We start from the raw sequence: 22,618 nt of genomic DNA, 5'->3' as shown, positions 1-22,618 counted from the left end.
CTTATATAATGTCCGGCAGGGACGCCCTGATAGATACCTGACAATCTCATATCCAAGAGTCCGAGGCAGGCACCCCTACACGATCTTACGATCAAACCCATGTAAACAAAAACCGCAGTTCTCATACGAGGCTAGGTTCATCAATACCGAGACAAGCAAGTATGGTATTACCTCGATATGAGGGCCTAACCATGGGTAAATCTCCTCGTGCCCACTATCTGAATCTCTGACATTTATTCTATCCTTAGATGCGAATTGCCGGGGAAATACCTCGACGCTGGTGGAGGAAAAATAGGGAGAGACAAGGATAAGCAAACTGAATTTGGTAGAGGATGCACCAAACAAGCTGACTCTCCTCCTATATATTATATTTCTATATCCAAAAAGTATAGCCATTGAAAAATATAGCCTTTAGATATTAAAGCTATTACAAACTTAGGTAGTTACAAAAATTAATAAAAAATATAGATGGGTGGGATTTGAGGAGTCGGTTGGAGCATAAGGAAAAATATGAAGAAAATCTTTTGGAATGACTCTCCATATGGGGATTTGAGGAGTCAAATTTGAAGTGTTGGTTGGACTTGCTATGAAGGTCTGTTGTATAAACAGCTTCCACGGAATCAACCTTACAAACAAAATTCACAATGCTGGAATATCTTCACCTTGCTGAATGCTTGAAGTTCTAAAAAGAAGACACAAAACACGATTTCGCTTGCGCCCAAGCCATTCAATACAAAAGAGCATTCACAAATTGCATACAAAAATTACTGGAGAAATAAGTTGCCAATAACCAAGCTGCTCCTTCTGGCCAAAGTTTCCAACTCAGACTTGTCTTTTTCAGTTACTAGAGAATGATCTCCAGCCATAGTTAAATACAGACCTCTGATACAAAACAGTGTAGCAACTTAACATCATTACCGAACTCACTACAGAACCACAAAAGTCCATCAGGTACTCAGCTTAGCTCTCTCGACAGCGTATGCCTGCATCCATGCGCCGCGCGTCAAAGGCCTCAGTTGTGACGCTTGCAAGCTTGTGAATTCTAGTTTCCGGGCCTATAAATAACAAAAGACGTCCTCTGATTAGGATAAGTAAAGACGTGGTTTAGTAACACAGAGCAGAAGAACTGAGTCAGAGTGTAATAAAGTGAAGCTACATGTTATTATTTCACCGAACACTTGGGCCCTGATTGGATTCTCGTTTCGCGGAGCAATACCCCTGTAAAATATACATGCCTCCATCTATCGTTTTTTTTTCAGGTGGAAATCAAGTGTGGCTGATGATACACATCTGTAAAATAAATACAGGTGTATAAAGATATACCGATTCCAAGCGGGGCCTTAAGGTCTTAGCGATGCATAAATTTTGGTAACAAGTGAGCCAGATTATGTAACAGTATATATGATGAGTTAGTGGGTTCACTAAGCAAGGTAAATTATTCTGCTACTGTAGTGGGTATTTTAATAGCATCACTAGTGAAGTTAACTTGTAGAAGCCTGAAATAAAATACAGCGTGGGATCAACATGAAGCAACTTGGTACAGCAGCCACAAGGTGCACAACTAGACATAACAGGGTACTTGAAAACTGAGACAAAACAGTGTAATGTGCAGAAAATATGAACATAAGAAGCTGAGCAATCATGTGTAGTAGCTTTGTGCAAAGTCAAAACTGAGAAACATGCAACCCCTAGTATTCTGAATGTCAAGGCTCACAGTTGGTCAACTATATCTAGTAGTCATGCAGTTGAAACTCGAAAGATATAACATCCCCAGAATTCATGCTAACTCAATCAACCTAGTTTCCGTAGCTGCACATAAAGCTTCATATATCATGATTGAAGTCGGAAATACCACAGAGTGAGATACACTTCTAGATGGTGATGATAAATCATGTTGACAGACATTATGCAACCAGCAGGCAATAAAACATGCTGCCATATGGTCACGTTGTACAACACTACTAGTTACCACAGCAATTCAAGCTAATCATTCTACCAGAATCTGAGAACTACCCAATTTTCAGAGCCACACTAATTAAAAGTATATGATGACTTAGTGGGTTCACTTAGTAAGGTAAATTATTCAGCTATTGTAGTGGACTGAAATGCCGTAGTACGCTAACAGCCTCACGAGAAGTTAACTTGTGGAAGTCTTAAATAAACAACGGCGTGGGATCTTATATCAGTAGATATAACATGAAGCAACTTTTTCTCAAAATAAAAATATAAAGTAACCTGGCAGAGCAGCCACAAGGTGCATAACTAGATATAACAGGGTGCTTGAACACTATGAAAAAACAGTATATCCGCAGAAAGTATGAACATACAAGAAGCAAAGCAATCAATCAATGAAATGTATAGTAGATATGTGCAAACTTAAAACTGACTATGTCTGATCTTCCTAGAGCTTGTGGTTGAGCCTAATCACATTTTGCAGACCACAAATTGTTCAACTCGGTGAATATTTCAGCAAGTGATGGTTCCTTTAGTGGCAGCAGCAGTAGTAAAATGCAACACTACAAAATACTGTAATGTGCAGCGACTTGACATCAGATTTACCCAACTTTCCGATGAACTAAATCAAGTCGGCGCATGCAGCGGCACTCGGCGTGTAACAAGAACAAACACCATCACACCCTTCATCAAAATATTTGGGGCGCCTCCATTGCCTGCCTGGAATGCACTCAGTTCAACAGATTACAGTTCACACATTCAGTGACACAAGATTGCAGAATGAAGAATGGGATCCGAGACACGTACCATCGAGTAGATTGGGCATGGATGCTGGTCAGTTGGTCGGCCGTTTCATTTCGTCGAGCAGCTGGCGGGCATGCTGCCATTGGAGTTGGAAGGGGTGGGTGGGTATGAGGGGGAGGAGGTCGTGGACGTCCGTGGCAGCGAGGAGACGGAGAAGAGCCAGCGCCGCGCCCTTGAGGTTACTCGCCGCCGCCGGTGCTGGTGGTTGAGCGCCGATCAGCGAGGATGCGATGCGGTGAGCCAGTGAGCAGACCTCAAGCCACTTAGGGGTTACAGCTCGGTCGGTTCGGTTCGAACCGAAATGTGCCGGTCGGTTGCCCTATTGGCACGCGGGGGTTTGGGAGCACCCACGGTCGCCGGCCGCCGGAGCTCGGAGAGGCAACCGGACAGGAACTAAAAAAAAAGATAAAAGAGAAGAAAATGGTTGGGCTCAATTAGCCCGGCCCAGGAGAAAAAAGGCCTCCTCGTGCGTGCCCAACCAGAGAGAGAAGAAAAAAAAAAGGCCAGAGAGACGAGGAGGTGGCCGTTAAATTCAGTTCGTCCCCGCCCTCCGCGTACTCGTCGCTCGAAACCTTCTTCCTCCTCCCACCTCCGTCCCAACTCCCAACGCCACCGCGCCGCACTGCGACTGCCCCCACCGGAAGCCAGCCAGCCACCGCACCGCACCCTCCTCCCCCTCCACCCTAAACCACCTCGTGCTCCCTCCGCAAGCCCGCATCCTCTGCGATGAATCAAGTTGGCCAGCGGCCACCACCGCCGGTGCCGGAGTCACGCCCACCGCCGCCGACAGGGAGCTGGATCAGGATCTTGCGCTCGGTGGCCTCTTCATTGGGCTTATCTCTCCGCTCTCTCATGGTGCTACTTTGGCGCGCATGCCGCTTACCGGCGGGCCAAGACGAGGAGGAGCGCAATGATGCCAAGAACAAGAACGAGACAGGCGGCCAAGATGATGAGGATCGCCTGAAGAAGACGGAGATTGCCGCCAGGAAACGAGCAAGGCAGAAGGCCAAGAAAGCGGCCAGAAAGGAGGCCAAGGCGAAGGCCAAGGCGGTGGCCGAGGCGAAGGCCAAGAAGACCAAGAAGGAGGCCAAGGCGGAGGACAAGAAGAAGAGGCAGGAGGAGGAGGCCATGAAGAGGAAAGAAGAGGAGGAGGCGGCCAAGGAGGAGGCCCGGATCAGGGAAGAAGAGCAGAAGGCAGCCAAGGAGAAGGCCAGGCAGAAGCTTGCCGAGGACAAGAAAAAGGCTGACCTGGAGGAGGCCAAGAGACGGCAGCGGGAGGACGCCGAGCGGAGGAAGGAGGAGGCCAGGATGGAGGAGGAGGACAGGCAAAGGAGGCGGGAGGAGGCCCAGAGGAGGAAGGAGGCGGACAGGAACAAGGATGAGTATGAGGTACGATCGATCATGCGCTTGCTCGTTCCTTTTGCTATGAGTTCAGTTTTCCTGTTCCTTTCTGCTCCTGTCTGAATTGGCAAAATGAGGATCATCAGCGTTACTTTCTGTTCATCAGCGTGTTTTGACCGATCATCAGCGTTTAGGCAGGTTTAGATCTCTGAAAAAAAAACTGATGTTTGCTGTCCCTATAATGGTAGAAGTAGAATAGTTGATCACAATTCTGGTACATTACAATTTAAAACCCCAATCCCTTGCCATGTTTTAGTTTCTACTGAAGAATTGCCTGAAAAATGCCCACTGCTCTGCTTATGGATGATGCAGAGGGTGTTGATTTTTTGTATGGAATTTTAGCTAGTGTTCGATCTTGATGAAGTGACCTTTCTAAGGATAAATCACCACACCCCGATCTCTATATCTAGTCAGGTTGCTCCTTTCCCCTTTGTTGTCAAGGCTACAGCCACCGCTAAGCCTACCTGAAAACCTTTGGTCATTTGAAGTTGGGGATTTATCAGATAGCTGTTTTGGTGAAGAATGTGTATCTTTCCTTAGTGTTTGATCATATTGTGACGATGTAGAAATTTCCAATGGTATGTCACGTGACTGGAGATCATCCTTTTGTTTGAGCCTTTCCGAAGACCAATTGCCCATTATGTTTTACTAGTTTGCTGCATTTTTGTTGCTCATAGGCATGAAATTGACTGACTGATTTTGAAAACTGTTTGACTGTTGTAGATTGAGAGGGATGCTCATAGGAGCTTCTGGGATAAGAATCTTAGCAGCCTCGAGGATAATGGAATGACTCTGTGCATGGTCTGTCACTTTGACCCCTTTGGCAACAAGGGCTCTAAATATGGCTGTACTGACAAACAGGTAGCGCTTTTCTCTCGACTTCCTAATTGAGTGTGGTAAACTAAATTTAGGGACTAATCTTTTTTTTGTTTGTTTCTTTCTTTCTTTTTCAGAAGGATCGCCATATCGGAAATCGTCACAAAGCGGGAGTGGAACACTGCAAGAAGCCGGGTTGCTTTGTGATTGCCAAGGACAAGAGCCGACTAGGGAAGCACCACTACTATTGTCATGGCATCAGCAAGTAAAACGTATATCCTCTGCACTTCATGAAGACTATGCTCTGCTTAGCATGAAGGGCTGCCCTTGTTATAGCCTTTTTAATATGCAGGAATCTCTTTTGAGAATTTTGTACAAATATTGCTAACACTCTCTCGTAATAAATATTAAGACTAAATGCCATTGATTTTCCTTTCAGATTGTTCATCATATCAGCAGGCCGCATAAGGGAGTTGGGATTGAAAGCTGCAAGAAGAAGGGCTTCCTTGTTATAGCCAAGGAGAGAACATCTAGCTCCATAGTTTGGTGCTTCTGTAGGTCTCACGGTTTGAACTACAAGGGAGAAGGGCTTCCTTGTTAGACCTGTTTGTAAATCAGCAGGTCTCACGGTTTGAGCAAATGAGCCCCCACTGTTTGGTGCTTCTGTAGCAAGTGATAGCATTAGTTTCACATGAGACTTCTGTAGCGAGTGCTAGCATTAGTTTTTTCTCGGTTTCACATGAGATGTGCGCGCTAGTGTGCTCATTGTAGAATTTTGTACAAAAATCTTGTGAATGGTCTTGATAGGAACTAGGGTTTTGCCCTGCCTAGGGCGTAGGCTGTAGGGAAAAGAGGGAGGTGGGCGAGGGCTGGAGCGCAGCGGCCGGCGGCGAGGCGCCGTCCTTGCGGTTCGGCGGCGGCGGCGCAAGCAGGAGGCGGCTAGGGTTTTAGGGTTCCGGCTCCTCTGGGAGCCGGGCAACAGAATAGTCTTATTGCTTAAATCTCAAAATAGTCTTACAACTTGTATATATAACCACGATATGAAAATAAAACTAAGATAACTTGCGGCCTAAGCCTGCTTGGTGGGCCTCCTACGGCTGTAGGCCTGGCCGGTCATAACATCTCTCCCCGCCTGCGCAAACAGCTCGTCCTCAAGCTGAAAATCTGGATAGTGTTGGCGGAACTCCTCGCACTGCTCCCAAGTCGCATCCTCTTCAGAAAGTCCACCCCACTGGATCAGCACGTACCAGGAGCCACGACGCAGCTGAGCCTTCAACGCTTTCACCGGTTCCGGAAGGAGGCGACCGTCAGCAACCGGCGGTAGAGTGGGGGAAACCGCAGGTGGCTCTCCACGGAAGGGCTTGAGCAAACCCACATGGAAGACATCATGGATCCGTTCACCCGCCGGAAGCTGAAGACGGTAAGCCACCTTCCCAATGCGTTCCAGGATAGCAAAGGGACCGGCATAACGAGGACCCAACTTCCTCTTCGCACGGGGCTCCAGGGACTGCGTAGAGAGATGAAGTAGACGCAGCCAGACCCAATCACCCACCGCAAACTCCGCCTCGCGATGGTTGCCGTCGTAGTAGTGTTTGGCCAACTGCTGGGCCTGGAGGAGGCGTTGCCGGACTTCTGCCAGCATCTCGTCACGGTTCCGCAGAAGAACCCCGGCCGCCTCAGTCCGCGCCATGGCCGGATCAACAGGAAGAATCGGCAGTGGTGGCCGGCCATACACCACCTCGAACGGCGTCGCACGGAGGGCGGAGTGATAAGAGGTGTTGTAGCAGTACTCCGCCCACGATAGCCAGTCCACCCATGCGCGAGGGCGATCACCTGTGACACAACGCAAATACATGGCAATCACCTTGTTAACGACCTCAGACTGGCCATCGGTCTGAGGATGGAAGGTTGTGCTCAGGCGGAGCTTAACGCCTGCCAGCCGGAAGAGGTCGCGCCATACATGTCCGGTGAACACGGGATCGCGATCACTGACGATCGAGGATGGAAACCCATGGAGACGGACAATACCGTCGAAGAAGGCGCGAGCAACAGAGGCCGCCGTGTAGGGATGCCCGAGCGCGATGAAGTGTGCATACTTGGAGAAGCGATCGACCACCGTGAGAATGACGGACTTGCCGCCCACCTTGGGGAGGCCCTCGATGAAGTCCATGGAAATGTCCGCCCAGACCTGGGACGGCACCTCCAAAGGCTGGAGCAAACCAGCCGGCCGTAGCGTCTCCATCTTGTTGCGCTGGCAGGTCACACACGACCGCACCCAATCACGGACCAATGCACGATCACCTGGAATGTAGAAGTCGGCGCGGAGACGATGGAGTGTCTTCTGTACACCCTCATGGCCCGCCGAGTGAGCAAGGCGCAGCACCTAGTGACGAAGATCATCCTGCGCCGGGACGAAAACCCGACGCCCATGTAGCAGCAGGCCGTCGTCGAGGCGCCACGGCGCATCCAGCTCCCCCGCAGCAAGCTGCTGCTGTAGGAGAAGCGCGTCGGCCGCCGGGGCCGTCGCCCGCCGGATGTCGGCAAAGAGCGCGAAGGAGGGCCCGGTGATGATGCAGAAGGCCGCTCCCTCAGCCGACCCATCGTCAGTGTCGGCGTCACGCCGAGATAGGGCGTCGGCGACCGTGTTAAGGCGACCCGGACGGTATTCGACAGTGAAGTCAAACCCGAAGAGCTTATTGATCCACTGATGTTGCGGCACGGTCGAGAGCCTCTGATCCAGCATGAACTTGAGGCTGTAGTGGTCCGTCCGGATCCGGAATGAGCGACCCCAAAGATAGGGCCGCTAAAGACGCACCGCCTGCACCAAGCCAATGAGCTCTCGCTCATAGGCCGCCAGTTTAAGATGGCGGGCGGCAAAGGGCCGGCTGAAGAATGCGAGGGGTCCATCGCCCTGATGAAGGACCGCACCGAAACCCGCATCCGAGGCGTCGCAGTCAACGGTGAACGGTAGGTCGAAATCAGGCATCTGCAGGACTGGACCCGTCGTGAGGGCCCCCTTAAGGGCCTCGAACGCGGTGGTGGCCTCCGCATCCCAAGAAAAGGCGTCGCAACGGAGAAGACATGTGAGCGGGGCCACGATGACACCAAACTCCCGGATGAATTTCCGGTAGTACCCCGCAAGGCCCAAAAAGCCGCGGAGAGCCCGGGGCGACTGCGGAATCGGCCAGGCGGCGACGGCCGCCACCTTGTCGGCGTCCATGGCCACTCCCTCGGTCGAGATGACGTGGCCGAGGTAAGCGACCGAAGGTGTCCCGAACGAGCACTTCGAGCGCTTAAGATGAAGATGATGCGCCCGAAGTGTTGGGGATCGTAGCAGAAATTTAAAATTTTCTACGCATCACCAAGATCAATCTATGGAGTCATCTAGCAACGAGAGAGAGGAGTGCATCTACATACCCTTGTAGATCGCGAGCGGAAGCGTTCAAGTGAACGGGGTTGATGGAGTCGTACTCGTCGTGATCCAAATCACCGATGACCGAGCGCCGAACGGACGGCACCTCCGCGTTCAACACACGTACGGTTGGGAAGACGTCTCCTCCTTCTTGATCCAGCAAGGGCGAAGGAGAGGTTGATGGAGATCCAGCAGCACGACGGCGTGGTGGTGGAAGTAGCGGGATCCCGGCAGGGCTTCACCAAGCGCAAGCGGGAAGGGGAGGTGTCACGGGAGGGAGAGGGAGGCGCCAGGGGCTAGGGTACTGCTGCCCTCCCTCCCCCCCCTTTATATAGGGTCCCTGGGGGGGCGCCGGCCCTGGGAGATCCCATCTCCAGGGGGGCGGCGGCCAAGGGGGTGGCTTGCCCCCAAGCCAAGTGGGGCGCCCCCCTCCCCACCCCCACCCCCAGGGTTTCCAACCCTAGGCGCAGGGGAGGCCCAAGGGGGGCGCACCAGCCCACCAGTGGCTGGTTTCCCTCCCCACTTCAGCCCATGGGGCCCTCCGGGATAGGTGGCCCCACCCGGTGGACCCCCGGGACCCTTCCGGTGGTCCCGGTACAACACCGGTAACCCCCGAAACTTTCCCGGTGGCCGAAACTGGACTTCCTATATATAATTCTTCACCTCCGGACCATTCCGGAACTCCTCGTGATGTCCGGGATCTCATCCGGGACTCCGAACAACTTTCGGGTTACCGCATACTAATATCTCTACAACCCTAGCGTCACCGAACCTTAAGTGTGTAGACCCTACGGGTTCGGGAGACATGCAGACATGACCGAGACGACTCTCCGGTCAATAACCAACAGCGGGATCTGGATACCCATGTTGGCTCCCACATGTTCCACGATGATCTCATCGGATGAACCACGATGTCGAGGATTCAATCAATCCCGTATACAATTCCCTTTCTCAATCGGTATGTTACTTGCCCGAGATTCGATCGTCGGTATCCCAATACCTTGTTCAATCTCATTACCGGCAAGTCTCTTTACTCGTACCGTAATGCATGATCCCGTGGCTAACTCCTTAGTCACATTGAGCTCATTATGATGATGCAATACCGAGTGGGCCCAGAGATACCTCTCCGTCATACGGAGTGACAAATCCCAGTCTCGATCCGTGTCAACCCAACAGACACTTTCAGAGATACCTGTAGTGTACCTTTATAGTCACCCAGTTACGTTGTGACGTTTGGTACACCCAAAGCACTCCTATGGCATCCGGGAGTTACATGATCTCATGGTCTAAGGAAAAGATACTTGACATTGGAAAAGCTCTAGCAAACGAACTACACGATCTTTGCGCTATGCTTAGGATTGGGTCTTGTCCATCACATCATTCTCCTAATGATGTGATCCCGTTATCAATGACATCCAATGTCCATAGTCAGGAAACCATGACTATATGTTGATCAACGAGCTAGTCAACTAGAGGCTCACTAGGGACATGTTGTGGTCTATGTATTCACACATGTATTACGATTTCCGGATAACACAACTATAGCATGAACAATAGACAATTATCATGAACAAGGAAATATAATAATAACCATTTTATTATTGCCTCTAGGGCATATTTCCAACACGAAGCTCGTTGAAGACGATGGCCACATGCTGGAGGTGCTCTGCCCAAGAGGCGCTGTAGATAAGAATGTCATCAAAGAAAACGAGCACAAACCGACGTAAGTAGGGCCGGAGAACATCGTTCATCAAGGCATGAAACGTCGCCGGGGCGTTGGAGAGACCAAAGGGCATCACCAAGAACTCAAAATGGCCATGATGAGTCTGAAACGCCGTCTTGGCGATGTCGTCTGGATGCATGCGCACCTGATGGTACCCCGACCGGAGATCCAGCTTCGTGAAGAAGTGCGCCCCATGTAGTTCATCCAGGAGTTCATCAACCACCGGAATAGGGAACTTATCCTTAAGTGTGAGAGCATTAAGGGCGCGGTAGTCGATGCAGAAGCGCGACGTGCCGTCCGACTTGCGAACGAGGAGGACCGGCGCCGTGAATGGTGATGTGGAGATCCGGATAATGCCCGCGGCAAGCATGAGTGCACATTGCCGCTCCAACTCGTCCTTCTGCAGCTGAGGGTACCGGTAGGGTCGCACTGCCACCGGTGCCGAGCCCGGCAGGAGGTGAATACGATGGTCGTAGACCCTGGCCGGCGGAAGGCCCTGTGGTTCCGCAAAGAGATCACGGTGCTGCTGCAGGAGGTTATCTAACAGCGGATGCTCGGCCTCAGTGGTGGCCGCGGCCAGCTGGAGCGGGGGCGTCGCCGGGGTGCCTCCAACGCCCTCCCACCGGATGCGGCGGCCGAGATGCCAGAAGGTCATCGTCAGGGCGTCGAAGTCCCAAAGGATGGGACCGAGAGTCTGCAAAAAGTCGACGCCGAGGATGAAGTCGAAGCAGCCCAAATCAATGCTGGCGCAAGTGATGGTGAAGTGCTCGTCGCCGATAGTAATGGGCACGTCCCGAGCGAGCCCATGGCAGCGGAGGCGGTCGCCATTAGCGACGGTGACCCGCAGCTGCTCCCCGCCTGTCGGCTGTAGCGCGAGGCGCTGCATAGTAGCCTCAGGTAGGAAGTTATGTGTAGAACCCGTGTCCAAGAGGGCCACCAGAGTCTCGCCATGGATCGTGACCGGTACAAGCATCGTCCGCTCATTACGGATACCGGCCAACGCGTGAAGTGAGACGACGAGGGCCGTAGCCGACGCGGGCGCGGGTGCCGGCGCGACCTCCGCGGCGGCCGGGTCGCCGAGTCCAGCATCGGTATCCTCGTCCTCAGTCTCGTCGGTCGTCTCCAAGTAGAAGAGGCGCGTGCAGACATGGCCCGGGGCGTAAGGCGCGTCACAGTTAAAGCAGAGCCCCAGGCGGCGGCGCTCGAGCTGCTCTGCCTGCGAAAGGCGCCGGAAAGGCCGCGTCGCGGCCGGGGTGGCCGCCGGTGATGCAGCTGAAGGTGCTGGCGCGGGCGGCGGTGGCCGTGGAGGAAGTCGGCTCCCACGAGGCGCGGCTGGCCGTGTCAATGCCTGGGCGCGCTGCTCAAACGCCCGAGCATAGTACATGGCCGTCTGCAGGTCTTGGGGCCCCTTCATCTCGACGTCCACGCGGATGTGGTCGGGAAGGCCGCCGACGAAGAGTTCAGCTCGCTGTAGTGCCGTCACCCCCGGTGCGTGACACGCCAGAGCCTGGAAACGGTCGGCGAAATCCTGGACCATGGAGGTGAAGGGTAGACGGCCCAACTCGGACAGGCGGCTGCCGCGTAGTGGGGGCCCGAACCAAAGGAGGCACAGCTTGCGGAAACGCTCCTAGGGGGCATGCCGCCTTCGTCCTGCTCGAGGGCGTAGTACCATGTCTGGGCTGCACCCCGGAGGTGGTAGGAAGCGAGCCAAGTGCGCTCCGACGCAGGTGTGTGCTGCCCCCGAAAAAACTGGTCACACTGGTTTAACCAGTTAAGCGGGTCGTCCGAGCCGTCATAGGTAGCGAAGTCAATCTGGGCGAACCGGGGTGGCATCGGGGTCGTCGCGCCAGTGCCCACCGACTCGGCGATGCGGAGAGCGGATGACGGCGCCCCGGACTGCAGTGTGGGCACCGACGGGTCCCCGGCCTCCGTGTAAACCGGCGGTGGCGATATCCCAGAGAGCCAGGCCGAAATCGGAGAGGGCGACGGTGGAAACCGCACCTGCTGGATCGGGAGCCCGCCTGGAGTGGCCTGACTCAGGTCGGCGCTGGGTGGCGGTGATGGCGTGTGGACCGGCGCAGCCGGCGCGGGCCAAACCGGCCATGGGGCTGGGACGGGCGCGGCAGACGCGGGTGGCTCCGCGGGCGCTGGCGAGGGCCGCGGGCACCGAGTACCACGGGGGGGTCGGCGGTCCGGAGGGCACGGGCGGCGGGAGCGGCGGTGGCGGCCCGTACGGGCTGGCCAGGTAAAGCCGGATGCCCTGGACCGCGACGACCAGGTCGTTGAGGACACCGGCCATGGCCTCCGGGGAGTATTGGGCCGGCAGAGTCGATGAAGATGGCGGCATAGTGGTGACGGGGGGCGGCAGCAGGCCGGTGGACGCGCCGGAGATGAGGTCCAGCGGCGCCGATGGAAGGGCCAGCGGCCCCGTGGCGATCGGAGATGACGCGGCGGCGGTGGTGGTGGTAAGGGGCAGCGACGGCGATGGTGGTGATGATGACATGGTCGAACCCGAGCTGGATGATACCAAGGTGATAGGAACTAGGGTTTTGCCCTGCCTAGGGCGTAGGCTGTAGGGAAAAGAGGGAGGTGGGCGAGGGCCGGAGCGCGGCGGCCGGCGGCGAGGCGCCGTCCTTGCGGTTCGGCGGCGGCGGCGCAAGCAGGAGGTGGCTAGGGTTTTAGGGTTTCGGCTCCTCTGGGAGCCGGGCAACAGAATAGTCTTATTGCTTAAATCTCAAAATAGTCTTATAACTTGTATATATAACCACGATCTGAAAATAAAACTAAGATAACTTGCGGCCTAAGCCTGCCTGGTGGGCCTCCTACGGCTGTAGGCCTGGCCGGTCATAACAGGTCTTTTGTGATGGATGGAACGATTTTGGTATCTTAGATTCTAACGAAGACTGTTTATACAGCAGAATTTAGTACTGATGTTTCCACTTCTATTGAATCCTTTACATTCAGAATACGAACAATAGTGGCAAATCCTACAAATGATATTATGCAGCAGCCACAGACAAAAAGAAAATGAGTGGCTGCTGGTATACAAACAGAAATAGAAATAGCACATTGTCTTTGTGATGGTTTCCTGGTTTGTGTGTTTTTGGACCTTATGCTACCCTCTGCGATGAAAATGTACTGATGAAAATCTGCATTAGTTAAAACCTCATTGTATTTGGGTCTGTTTTCAAGACAAACAAAATACAGATGCAGGGTCCGAATGTAAATTCAGAACCAGCCAGAATGATCTGGCCCTTACATAATGTCTCTCAACTAGACTTGACCTATCATAAGAACTAAAAAGCATCAGTCTTCAAATAAAATCCCTCTTCTTGCCAGCCTTCGATCGAACAGCATTTGGCACATGCAACAGCTTGCCTACGCTTGCAGTTAGAAAAGACACGCCATTTCTGGTAGTGGTATAGACACACCATGCCAGTGTATTCGCTTGTTTTCCCCAACAGCATCATCAAGATCTAAGAGGTTTGTTACTGCTGATGCTCAACATCTTTCATACACCTGTATCACCAAGGCATAAGCGTTCTTGGTAGAGCAAATTCTGCGCATATGTGGCTTGAACCTGCACAATGCCCCATGTCATGTCTAAGTGGGAATCGATAAAAAAATTATACTATTATAGAGTGTAGTATTTCGATGAACAGCACACGATTCAATATTTACTAGACATCTATCCAATCTTTTATAAGTGCTGAAAACCTCTTGTTAGTCCAAGTATAAGGAGGCTGTTTTACAAGATCGCAGATGTAGACAGATAATTTGCAATACGATGTATTGATTGGGGTGCTGGTGCACGCATATATAATACAAGGGAAGGCCTCTACCTCAACTATACAAGACTAGGAGGTGGGCCACAACTCCAATACACGTGCAGTACAAAATACATACTCAACACCCCCCGCAGTCAAAGCGTCGCCGGAGACACAGAGACGGACCGAAACTCCTCGAAGACGGGAGTAGGCAATCCCTTAGTCATCACATCAGCAAACTGTTGCGTCGTCGGCACGTGGAGAACCCGAACACGTCCAAGGGCAACCTGCTCGCGCACGAAGTGAATATCGAGCTCAATATGCTTCGTCCGTCGATGGTGCACCGGGTTGGTGGAGAGGTAGACCGCGCTGACGTTATCGCAGTAGACAAGAGTGGCCTTGTGAACATCACAAAGCAACTCCTGGAGCAGCTGACGTATCCAAGAGCATTCGGCCACGGCATTAGCCACGGCGCAATACTCTGCCTCGGCGCTGGAGCGGGAGGCCATGGGCTGCCGCTTCGATGACCAGGAGATCAACGAGGGCCCAAGGTAGACGCAGTAGCCTGACGTAGAGCGTCGCGTGTCGGGGCAGCCAGCCCAGTCGGCATCCGAGTAGGCCACGAGGTCGGCCTACTCGTCGGAGGAGTAGCGCGTGCTCGGCCGATGCACCCCTGCACGGGCACGGGTGACCGGGCCGACGAGGGCGGCAGGGGCCGCGACATCAGGAGCCGCGACGACGCCAGCCGAGCCAGCCGCGGAGGAGGCGACGGGCGAGGTCGAGCCCGTCGCAGGAGTGGCGGCGCCGGCCGGGGTGGCGGGTGGGGTGCCCGCTGGCTCGACCTAGTGCGAGGGAGCCGGGGACCCGGGGGCCCGCTCGGACTCAACCTCGGGTGAGGGAGTCGAGAACCCGGGAGGGGGCGGCAGAAGGCGCCGGGCCGGGGGGTCCCGCCGCGCATCGCACCAGGTAGGGGGCGCGGGGGGCGGAGCCGAAGGAGCCAGTGCCGGAGGAACCTGAAAAAAGGAAACAACGTCTCGACGAAGTACACGTGCTCGAGGTGTACACACGATGAGTGACAGGATCATAGCACCGGTAACCTTTGGTGTTGGGAGGGTAGCCAAGGAAGATGCATGGGACATAGCGAGGTGCAAGCTTGTGTGGCGTGGTAGACGCGGTGCTAGGATAACATAGACACCCAAATATGCAAAGACCATCATAGGACGGTGGTGTACCGAAAAGAAGGTGGTGAGGGGCGTAGTTCCATCGGGGATGACACAGACGAATGTTGACTAAGAGAGAGGCGGTGGCGAGGGCATCGGGCCAGAGCCGAGCGGGCACGTTAGCGTGAAAGAGCAACGTGCGAACGCAGTCATTAAGAGTGCGGAGAATGCGCTCGGCGCGGCCGTTCTGCTGTGAAGTGTAGGGGCAAGTCAGACGGAAGGTGGTGCCGTGAGAGGCGAGAAGTGAGCGGAGAGCGACGTTGTCAAACTCTTCCGTTATCAGTTTGGAGTGCAAGTATGGGGCGACTGAACTGAGTGGTGACATAGGAATAAAAGGCGGTGAGTGTGGCTAAAGCATCGGATTTACGACGAAGAGGAAAAGCCCACACATAATGAGAATAATCATCTAAAATCACCAAATATTATAGATAACCCATGTTACTCGCAACGGGAGACGTCCAAACATCACTATGAATCAACTGAAACGGAAAAGTGGAAACTGAAGTAGACGCACTAAAGGGAAGACGCACGTGCTTGCCCAAACGACAAGCCTCACAACTATGCTCGTCGAGCTTATTACATGAGAAAGAAAAACTCCTAAGGATCTGACGCAAAACGGCGGGGTTGGGGTGGCCCAAGCGAGCATGCCAAAGGTCGACGCCGGCGGAGAGAGCGACGGGTGTGGGAATGGAGGCGCCGGCGTGCACAGGATAAAGCTCGTCAGGGCTATCACATCGGTGAAGCACCATCCGGGTACGGGCGTCCTTCACAGAAAAACCAACACCGTCAAATTCAGCAGTAAGAGGATTCTCACGAGTAAGACGACGAACAGAGACTAGGCTAGTGACTAAATCAGGTGAAACAAGAACGTTAGACATAGTGATAGGTGTGGAACTGGAAGGAAAACTAGTGCTACCGACATGGGTGATAGGTAAAGAGGAACCGTTGCCAACAGTGATGCGAGTGGGAGTGTGAACTGGAGTGGAGGAGGAAAGGTTACCGGGATGAGCTGTCATGTGCGCAGTAGCACCCGAGTCCATGCACCAGTCGCCTCCACCGCCATAGTTGCTCGGCGACGGCGCCGAGTGTAGGGCGGCCAGGACGGCAGGGTCCCACGGTGCAGGTGCCAGCGGCGGCAGCTGGCCTCCATAGGGCGGCGCCTGGGTGGGCGCGCCGTAACCACCGAGGGGTGGCGGCGCGAGCGGGGCACCGTAGGGCTGGTAGGGGGCAGCGACGAACGCCTGGTGGCCCGCTGGACGCGGGCCAAGGAGACCCGGTGCAGGAGCCCGCGGGACGGGCATGTGATAGGCGTGGACGACGCCCATCCACTGGTTCTGCCCGGCGGCCCACGGAGGAGGCGGCTGCTGGAAGTGGGGCGCCTCCCTATGCCCTGGGCCTGCTGCTGCAGCTGCTGCTGGCGGTGGCCCCCACCACCCCACCGGTTGCGCTGGCCCCCGCCACCTTGCGGCTGCTGGGGAGGCGCTGGGGGGGCGGTCGGAGCGGGCGGCAGTGGGTAGTAGCCGGCGGGTGCTGGCGGCACGGACTGGCGGGGGCGGCCGGAGGAGCAGGGCCGCCGTGGGTGGTACCGGCGGCGAGAGCGGTGTGCTGGACCCGCTGCTTCAGCTTCGTCATCCGGCGCTCCTCAAGTTTGAGGTACGCGACGACGCGCTGGAAGGTGGGTTGCGGCAGCAGGGCAAGGTTGGACGCCGCGTTGCCGAAGTCCTCATTAAGCCCGCGGTGAGGGTGCTCAGCATGAGGTCGTCAGAGACCTTAGCGCCGATGTCACGAAGCTCGTCGGCGAGCATCTTGAGCCTCAAGCAGTACTCGTCGATGGTGGAGTTGTCCTGGTGACAGCCGAAGAACTCCTGCTGCAAGAAAACAAGGCATTGGAGTTTGTTGTTGGTGAAGAGCGCGTTGATCTTGGCCCACACGGTGCAGGCGTCGTCGTCCTCGGCGACGACCGTGTGGAAGATGTCCTTCGAGACCGTCTGGTAGAACCAACGGATGATCATGACCTCGATGGCGGACCACTCCGGGTCGCCGCGCATGTACGCGTTGTCCACGAAACAGTCGATATGCTCGGTGAGATAGTACTCGCGGAAGACGAGGTTGAAGTAGGTCTTCCACGCGTAGTACAACATGCTGGAGCTGTCGAGACGGATAGGGACCCGGGCCTCAATATTGAGGTCACGGATGGCGGCGGAGGAGGGCTCGGGACCAGCGAACGGCTTGAACGAGTGAGTGGTGGAGGAGCCGGGGGAGGAGGGCCACGACATGGCGGCGGCGTGCGGGATAGCGACTAGGGTTAGGGTTGGGAGTTGAGGTAGCAGCAGCGGCGGGGCGCGGCTGCAGCGGGAGATGGCGCGGCTGGCGGAGCGGCGGCGCGAGATGGAAGAGTAGCGTGGGGGCGGCTGGCTAGCGGGAGCGAAGGAGCGGCACGAGGCGCGCGTGGCTAGCGAGCGATGGGTCAACGCGGCGGCTGCGGTCGCGGCTGACGAAAGAAGCGGCACGAGGCGCGCGGGGTGCGGAAGCAAAGCACTGGCAGCGGCGGCGCGGGTTAGTAGGTGGAGGGGCGTGGCGGCGGCGCGGGGAGGCGCGGCGACGGCTGCGGCGGCGGCTGACCCTAGGGTTAGACCGGAGCGGATGATATCATGTAGATAGATAATTTGCAATACGATGTATTGATTGTGATGCTGGTGCACACATATATAATACAATGAAAGGCCTCTACCTCAACTATACAAGACTAGGAGGTGGGTCACAACTCCAATACACGTACAGTACAAAACACATACTCCCTCCTTTTTATATACAAGGCCACTGTCAAAATAACAATTTGCAGATATACAAGGCCACTAACACTAATCGATGCAATATTAATGATGTTTACCTCGTAGTACTACCTCCGTTTCAGTTTACAAGTCCTGCGCGTATACCTAGGTTGCAAATTTTATCACCCTAATATAAACTATATAACACAAAAATTATACGGTTTGAAAATAGAACATCTGAAGTTTATATTGGTATATTTTTTATAATATATGACTTGTATTAGGTTGGTCAAATTGAGGACCTAGAGGTACGCGCACGCCCTGTAAACTGAGAGAGATGGAGTACTAGTAAAGGAGGACATTAATTATCCCTTGCATGCATGCGGGAGTGGAAGCATTGGATTGATGTGCATAAAAGAGAAGAATACACATTAATTTTACACGGCAAATAAGGAAACAAGCGGACTTGCAACAATGACTTAGAAGTCATTAACTTTTGCCTTGGTACCTGTAATATGGGTTTGTGACCTTGTATATAAAAATGGAGGGAGTACTCAACAGCAGAAGATATGAATTGTGTAAACCCACGTCAACGCAATCACGTTGATTCATAAGCAGGGGTACTTTTTCACTAGCGTACATTATGATATTCAGATGTCCCATACAAAAGTCAGGTCGAACCAAACCATCATTCCCGAGAAATGATCATTCAGATCATTAGTTGTGATCCCTGTAGATTTCAATTTTAAGATATAGATTACCTACAATGCGAGGCATGGGTTGATGTTTGACTGTCGTGGCCCCTTGTTCAACCTCAACGTGAGATCAGATTCATAGCTGGCTAAGCGCCTTGGAATCTGGCGCCAACAGTTTCTTTCCTATTTTTTTGGCAGACTACGCCAACTTGAAATTGTAGTGGAATATTGGTTCCCCGTTGAGCATGAGATTGGCTTGATGACTGTCGCTTCAGGGTTCTGCAATTCCCTCTCACCGATTAACAGATTCTTCTCTACCATTAAGATACCTTTAAAATCTGGAGCTTTCCATTATACACTTTTTTTTCGAAAAAGGGACTCTCCGGCCTCTGCATCAGAACGATGCATACGGCCAACTTATTAAATAAATAAATAGGTTCAACAAGGTCTTAAAGTCTCAAACGAAAACCAGTGGATCAATAAAATTGTGAAGGTAATACTAAGAATTGCATAAAATTAGTTTCTGGGCTAATTTGAAGGGAAAACATTTGGAGTTGTTCCACCAGTTGCGCAAGTGTTTATGCTTATGTCCTATGCTACAATTTGCCAAGACATGCACATGCCTTACAGGGAACATAAAATTGCATTATATACAAGGATAACAAAAATACACCAGCTAAATAAATAGTGAATTAGCACTGGTAATCATACCTACATAAGAAGCTGTGGAGTTCAGGTTGTTCGGGAGGGGGTACATACCAGAGGCACGCTGTACGGCTAACACGTCTTCACCTCATAAGGAAACCGTGATGGTTCCATGAGTATGCCGACAAACATGCCGACCACAGTACCGTTCGGTGTAAATTAAAGATTCTAAACTGTTTCGAGTGGCAATCTTCCTCTTTTTCAAAGTAACTCAGCCGAAATGCTTGCCAAATCATGAAAGAACCGTATCAAGTAGCCCATGAGAAGAGTGTAATTTACTTATACCATTCAAATAAAATCTTCAGTTATCTTGAACCATGGACAGGGATAAGCAATTCCACTGACAACATGTGCCGATAATAATCAGAAAATGATGTCACCTTCAATGGCTAGTTAATGAAGAACATTCCAATTAAATAAATGATACAGACACAATGAAAGCATCAGAAATACATAGTATATCATACAGAAGAAAATAATAGACCATGCTACTGGACGGTTACTACGTGGCTTGTACTTCCGGTTATTATTTTTTCCGAGAGTACGCAAATCGTACTTTCAGTTATAGTGGGGGGGGGGGGGGGGGGGTATCAAACAAACAATATTCAGCCAGAATATGCATGTGAATAGGAAAGAAATGTGAGAGCAGAAAACGGAATTGTTGTAGAGCACCATTTCCATTCCTAATATTTATTTTTCGGCCATAGTTTCATCAGATACAGCAAACAATGTATGGAAAAAAGAGATAAACGGAACATGCTTCCGTTGTCATAGCATCTGCCCGCAAAAGAGTGGCAAATTTGGTCGACAGACCCCATAATCAAGGTACATAATTAAAAAAAGCTACCTATTTGTACAATGACAGGTTCATCACTGTAAGACTGGGTGTTATCCATATGGGACTTGGCCAGCTGGACCAAAGCGGGGACACAATTTCCTCCCTACTATCATCTTCAAGGTTGAGAACACCTATATCCCGGGGATTCGTCTTATACATCCAATTATGTTGCTCATCATCTGCGAAATAGACACAATTTGCCTTCAGTTGCGGATATTCTTCAGCAATAAGGCATATAGACTGGTTACGCCCAAGAAACAACACGTTATGATGCAAGCTATTTATTTCCACAAGCTCTTGTGCTTCCATATCGACTTTGTGTAACAAGACTTTATTAGTTTTAACTATGAGCTCCTCATAGCCCACATCTATGAGTTCAGCCTTCCTGCAAACTTGCAGCAGATCACCCCATGGAGCCTGAAGAAGGTAGAATTCCCCCCTGTACTCAGAACTGTAAATGGCAATCTCATCTGCAATTATATTCCTCGTGGCGGTAGGACCAGTGATGTCAAAAGCATCCATTCTTCCGGCTCTTGTGGATGCATACAATAGACCATCCATGTAGATGCATTGATCATAGTCCCAATCCGGCGTCAGCAAGGTCCACTTACAATCTCCTACCCTTGCAAACGAAAGCTGACATCTTGGACCATGGATGAGAACCACAATGTAGCTTCCTGTGGACGGATCCAGAAAGATAAATACCCTGATGTAGACATGGTCACGAAGCTTGTCGGGAGCATGGGGGAACATTTTGGGACCAACCATTTCGGGGTCTAAGTCCGGATCGTAAAGTTGCTGTCGTAATTTATACATAATAACTGTGCCTGCATTGTCAAAGATTGGCTCTACATAACCAATGGTGACCACCGACGGGAGAGCAATCTGTTGGCCAGTGATCGGATTGATAAGGTGTAGCTCAGACTTGTCATCCGCGGTAACTAGCCAACCATGCGATGACCCAAGAAGATACCTGCTGCGGATGGGTGGATCCGGGAGAGTTAAATTGTAGACCCTCTTCTCCGCGAGGCTGTAGAGACAAGCTACGTTCTCACCAGCAGATTCAGAGGTGTAGAGGAGGCAAGGCGTCTGAGGCCGTTTGTACTGCTCAAGCTGGCTGCAGATGCTGGTATACGCGGAGCGCCAGGAGGAGCTGACAGTGGCCGCACGCATGAGGTCAGGTATCTCCAGGAGTGAAAATATGTCCATCAATACATCCTGCGGCAGCTCCGGCAAATTTCTCACCACAGTTTCAGTTTCCATGTGTGGTGAGACCTTTCTCAATACATCCTGCAGCAGCTCCGGCAGTTTTCTCAACACAGTTTCAGTTTCCATCGCTGGTGAGACCTTTCTGAATTTCCCCAATGAACCGGGAGAAAGAGCCAGGAGCTTAGGCAAAATTTTCAGGCCAAATTGTGCAAAGCTCGTTATCCTGGCTACGCTACAGACCTCCATTGGAGCAATTGCAAAAGCAGGACTTGTTGGAGAAGAGTTGCTTCAGCGGCAAACCAATTGGACTTGGCTTGTATCTAATCTGAGAAGAAGCACACCGAGGGCTGGCTCACTTATATCCAAACGAGCCGAGGCCTCACCTGTGATCCGATTAGAAGAAGGGAGTCCGGATCCAGCGAGGATTGTTGCCGTAGAAACTCCGAAAAGATCTGGAATTCGAATCCGAGCAATTACCGCAAGGGCTCCCGTCGATTGCTCCACTGCGCCTCGGACGGATGCCCCCCAACGACGGGAGAGGAGAACCAACTAATTGCCCGCCGCAGTGTAGCCCGACGGCTCGGCCGTCCCAGGATCCGCGAGAAGGCAGAAGGTAGCGCCGGCGAGCTTGGGCTTCGTCGGCGGCGGTAAATGGGATGCAGGAGGCGGGGTGGTATTAGCAGTGGAAGGTGGCGGCGAGAAGGTGCTTGGCTCCGCCGTCTTCGTCGCAGGCGGCGGCGTTGTGGGGGCAGGTCGCCTTTGCAGAGGTGAGCGGAGAGGGCGTCAGTTATGCGACCGAGCACTGTGTGCTCCGCGCGAGCGAACGATTCCTTTTTCTTTTCTTTTTTTTTTGATTTGAAAACTTTCGCGCGACCGACCGATAGATTGAGTCAATTTCACCGATAGTGTTAGAACTTGGCATAAAAATTCATTTTAGTGCTAAATTAGGGAAACGTTTCGAACCGGTGCGCCGGTCGAACTTTTCCGCCGGTCGCGAGCGATCACGTATGTGCCACGCGGTAACAGGGGTCTGCACGCACCCGTTCCCAGCCACTTCCTTCTTATCCTTTTACCCCTCCTCGTCTCTCTCCATTCTCTTGCGCATATCCATCCCCCACTCGCCTCTCTCCATGTGCCTGGCTCCGGCCAGTGCCGTGGTTTTCTCCGGCGAGCCACCACCGACGAGGCATCCCCTGCCTCTCTTCACCTCTTTCCGACGAGGTTTTTCTCCTTTTATCTTTAGAGCTCGTCGGGCCTCCCATTCATGCTCCCCGACGCCCCCGTCTGATGGACCACGGGTCGGC

The 22,618-nt window shown here is 52.8% G+C and overlaps 2 protein-coding genes and 1 long non-coding RNA gene across 4 annotated transcripts; all 3 read right to left on the bottom strand.

Annotated features, from left to right (window-relative positions):
- Positions 1 to 706: 706 nt before the first annotated feature.
- On the bottom strand, positions 707 to 3,439 carry LOC120962786 (uncharacterized). 2 transcript variants are annotated; one of them, XR_005753734.3, is made up of 3 exons: positions 2,761 to 3,439; positions 2,560 to 2,673; positions 707 to 1,055 (listed from the first exon to the last, which is right to left on the bottom strand). It is a non-coding gene; the product is annotated as an uncharacterized lncRNA (long non-coding RNA). The 2 variants fall into 2 exon arrangements; XR_006662249.2 differs by lacking the exon at positions 2,560 to 2,673.
- A 4,338-nt stretch (positions 3,440 to 7,777) lies between these two features.
- Positions 7,778 to 8,194, bottom strand: LOC141021683 (uncharacterized mitochondrial protein AtMg00860-like). The gene has a single exon (XM_073497538.1). It carries the CDS (start codon positions 8,192 to 8,194, stop codon positions 7,778 to 7,780), a length of 417 nt encoding a protein of 138 aa, XP_073353639.1.
- Positions 8,195 to 19,932: 11,738 nt separating this feature from the next.
- On the bottom strand, positions 19,933 to 22,306 carry LOC109762993 (F-box protein KIB4). Its single transcript, XM_020321867.4, has one exon. It carries the CDS (start codon positions 21,558 to 21,560, stop codon positions 20,115 to 20,117), a length of 1,446 nt encoding a protein of 481 aa, XP_020177456.1. The 5' UTR covers positions 21,561 to 22,306; the 3' UTR covers positions 19,933 to 20,114.
- Positions 22,307 to 22,618: the final 312 nt, after the last annotated feature.

Source organism: Aegilops tauschii, chromosome 4 (genome assembly GCF_002575655.3).
Source record: "Aegilops tauschii subsp. strangulata cultivar AL8/78 chromosome 4, Aet v6.0, whole genome shotgun sequence".
NCBI classification, from domain to species: Eukaryota; Viridiplantae; Streptophyta; class Magnoliopsida; order Poales; family Poaceae; genus Aegilops; species Aegilops tauschii.
This window is presented reverse-complemented; position numbering and strand designations above follow the sequence as displayed.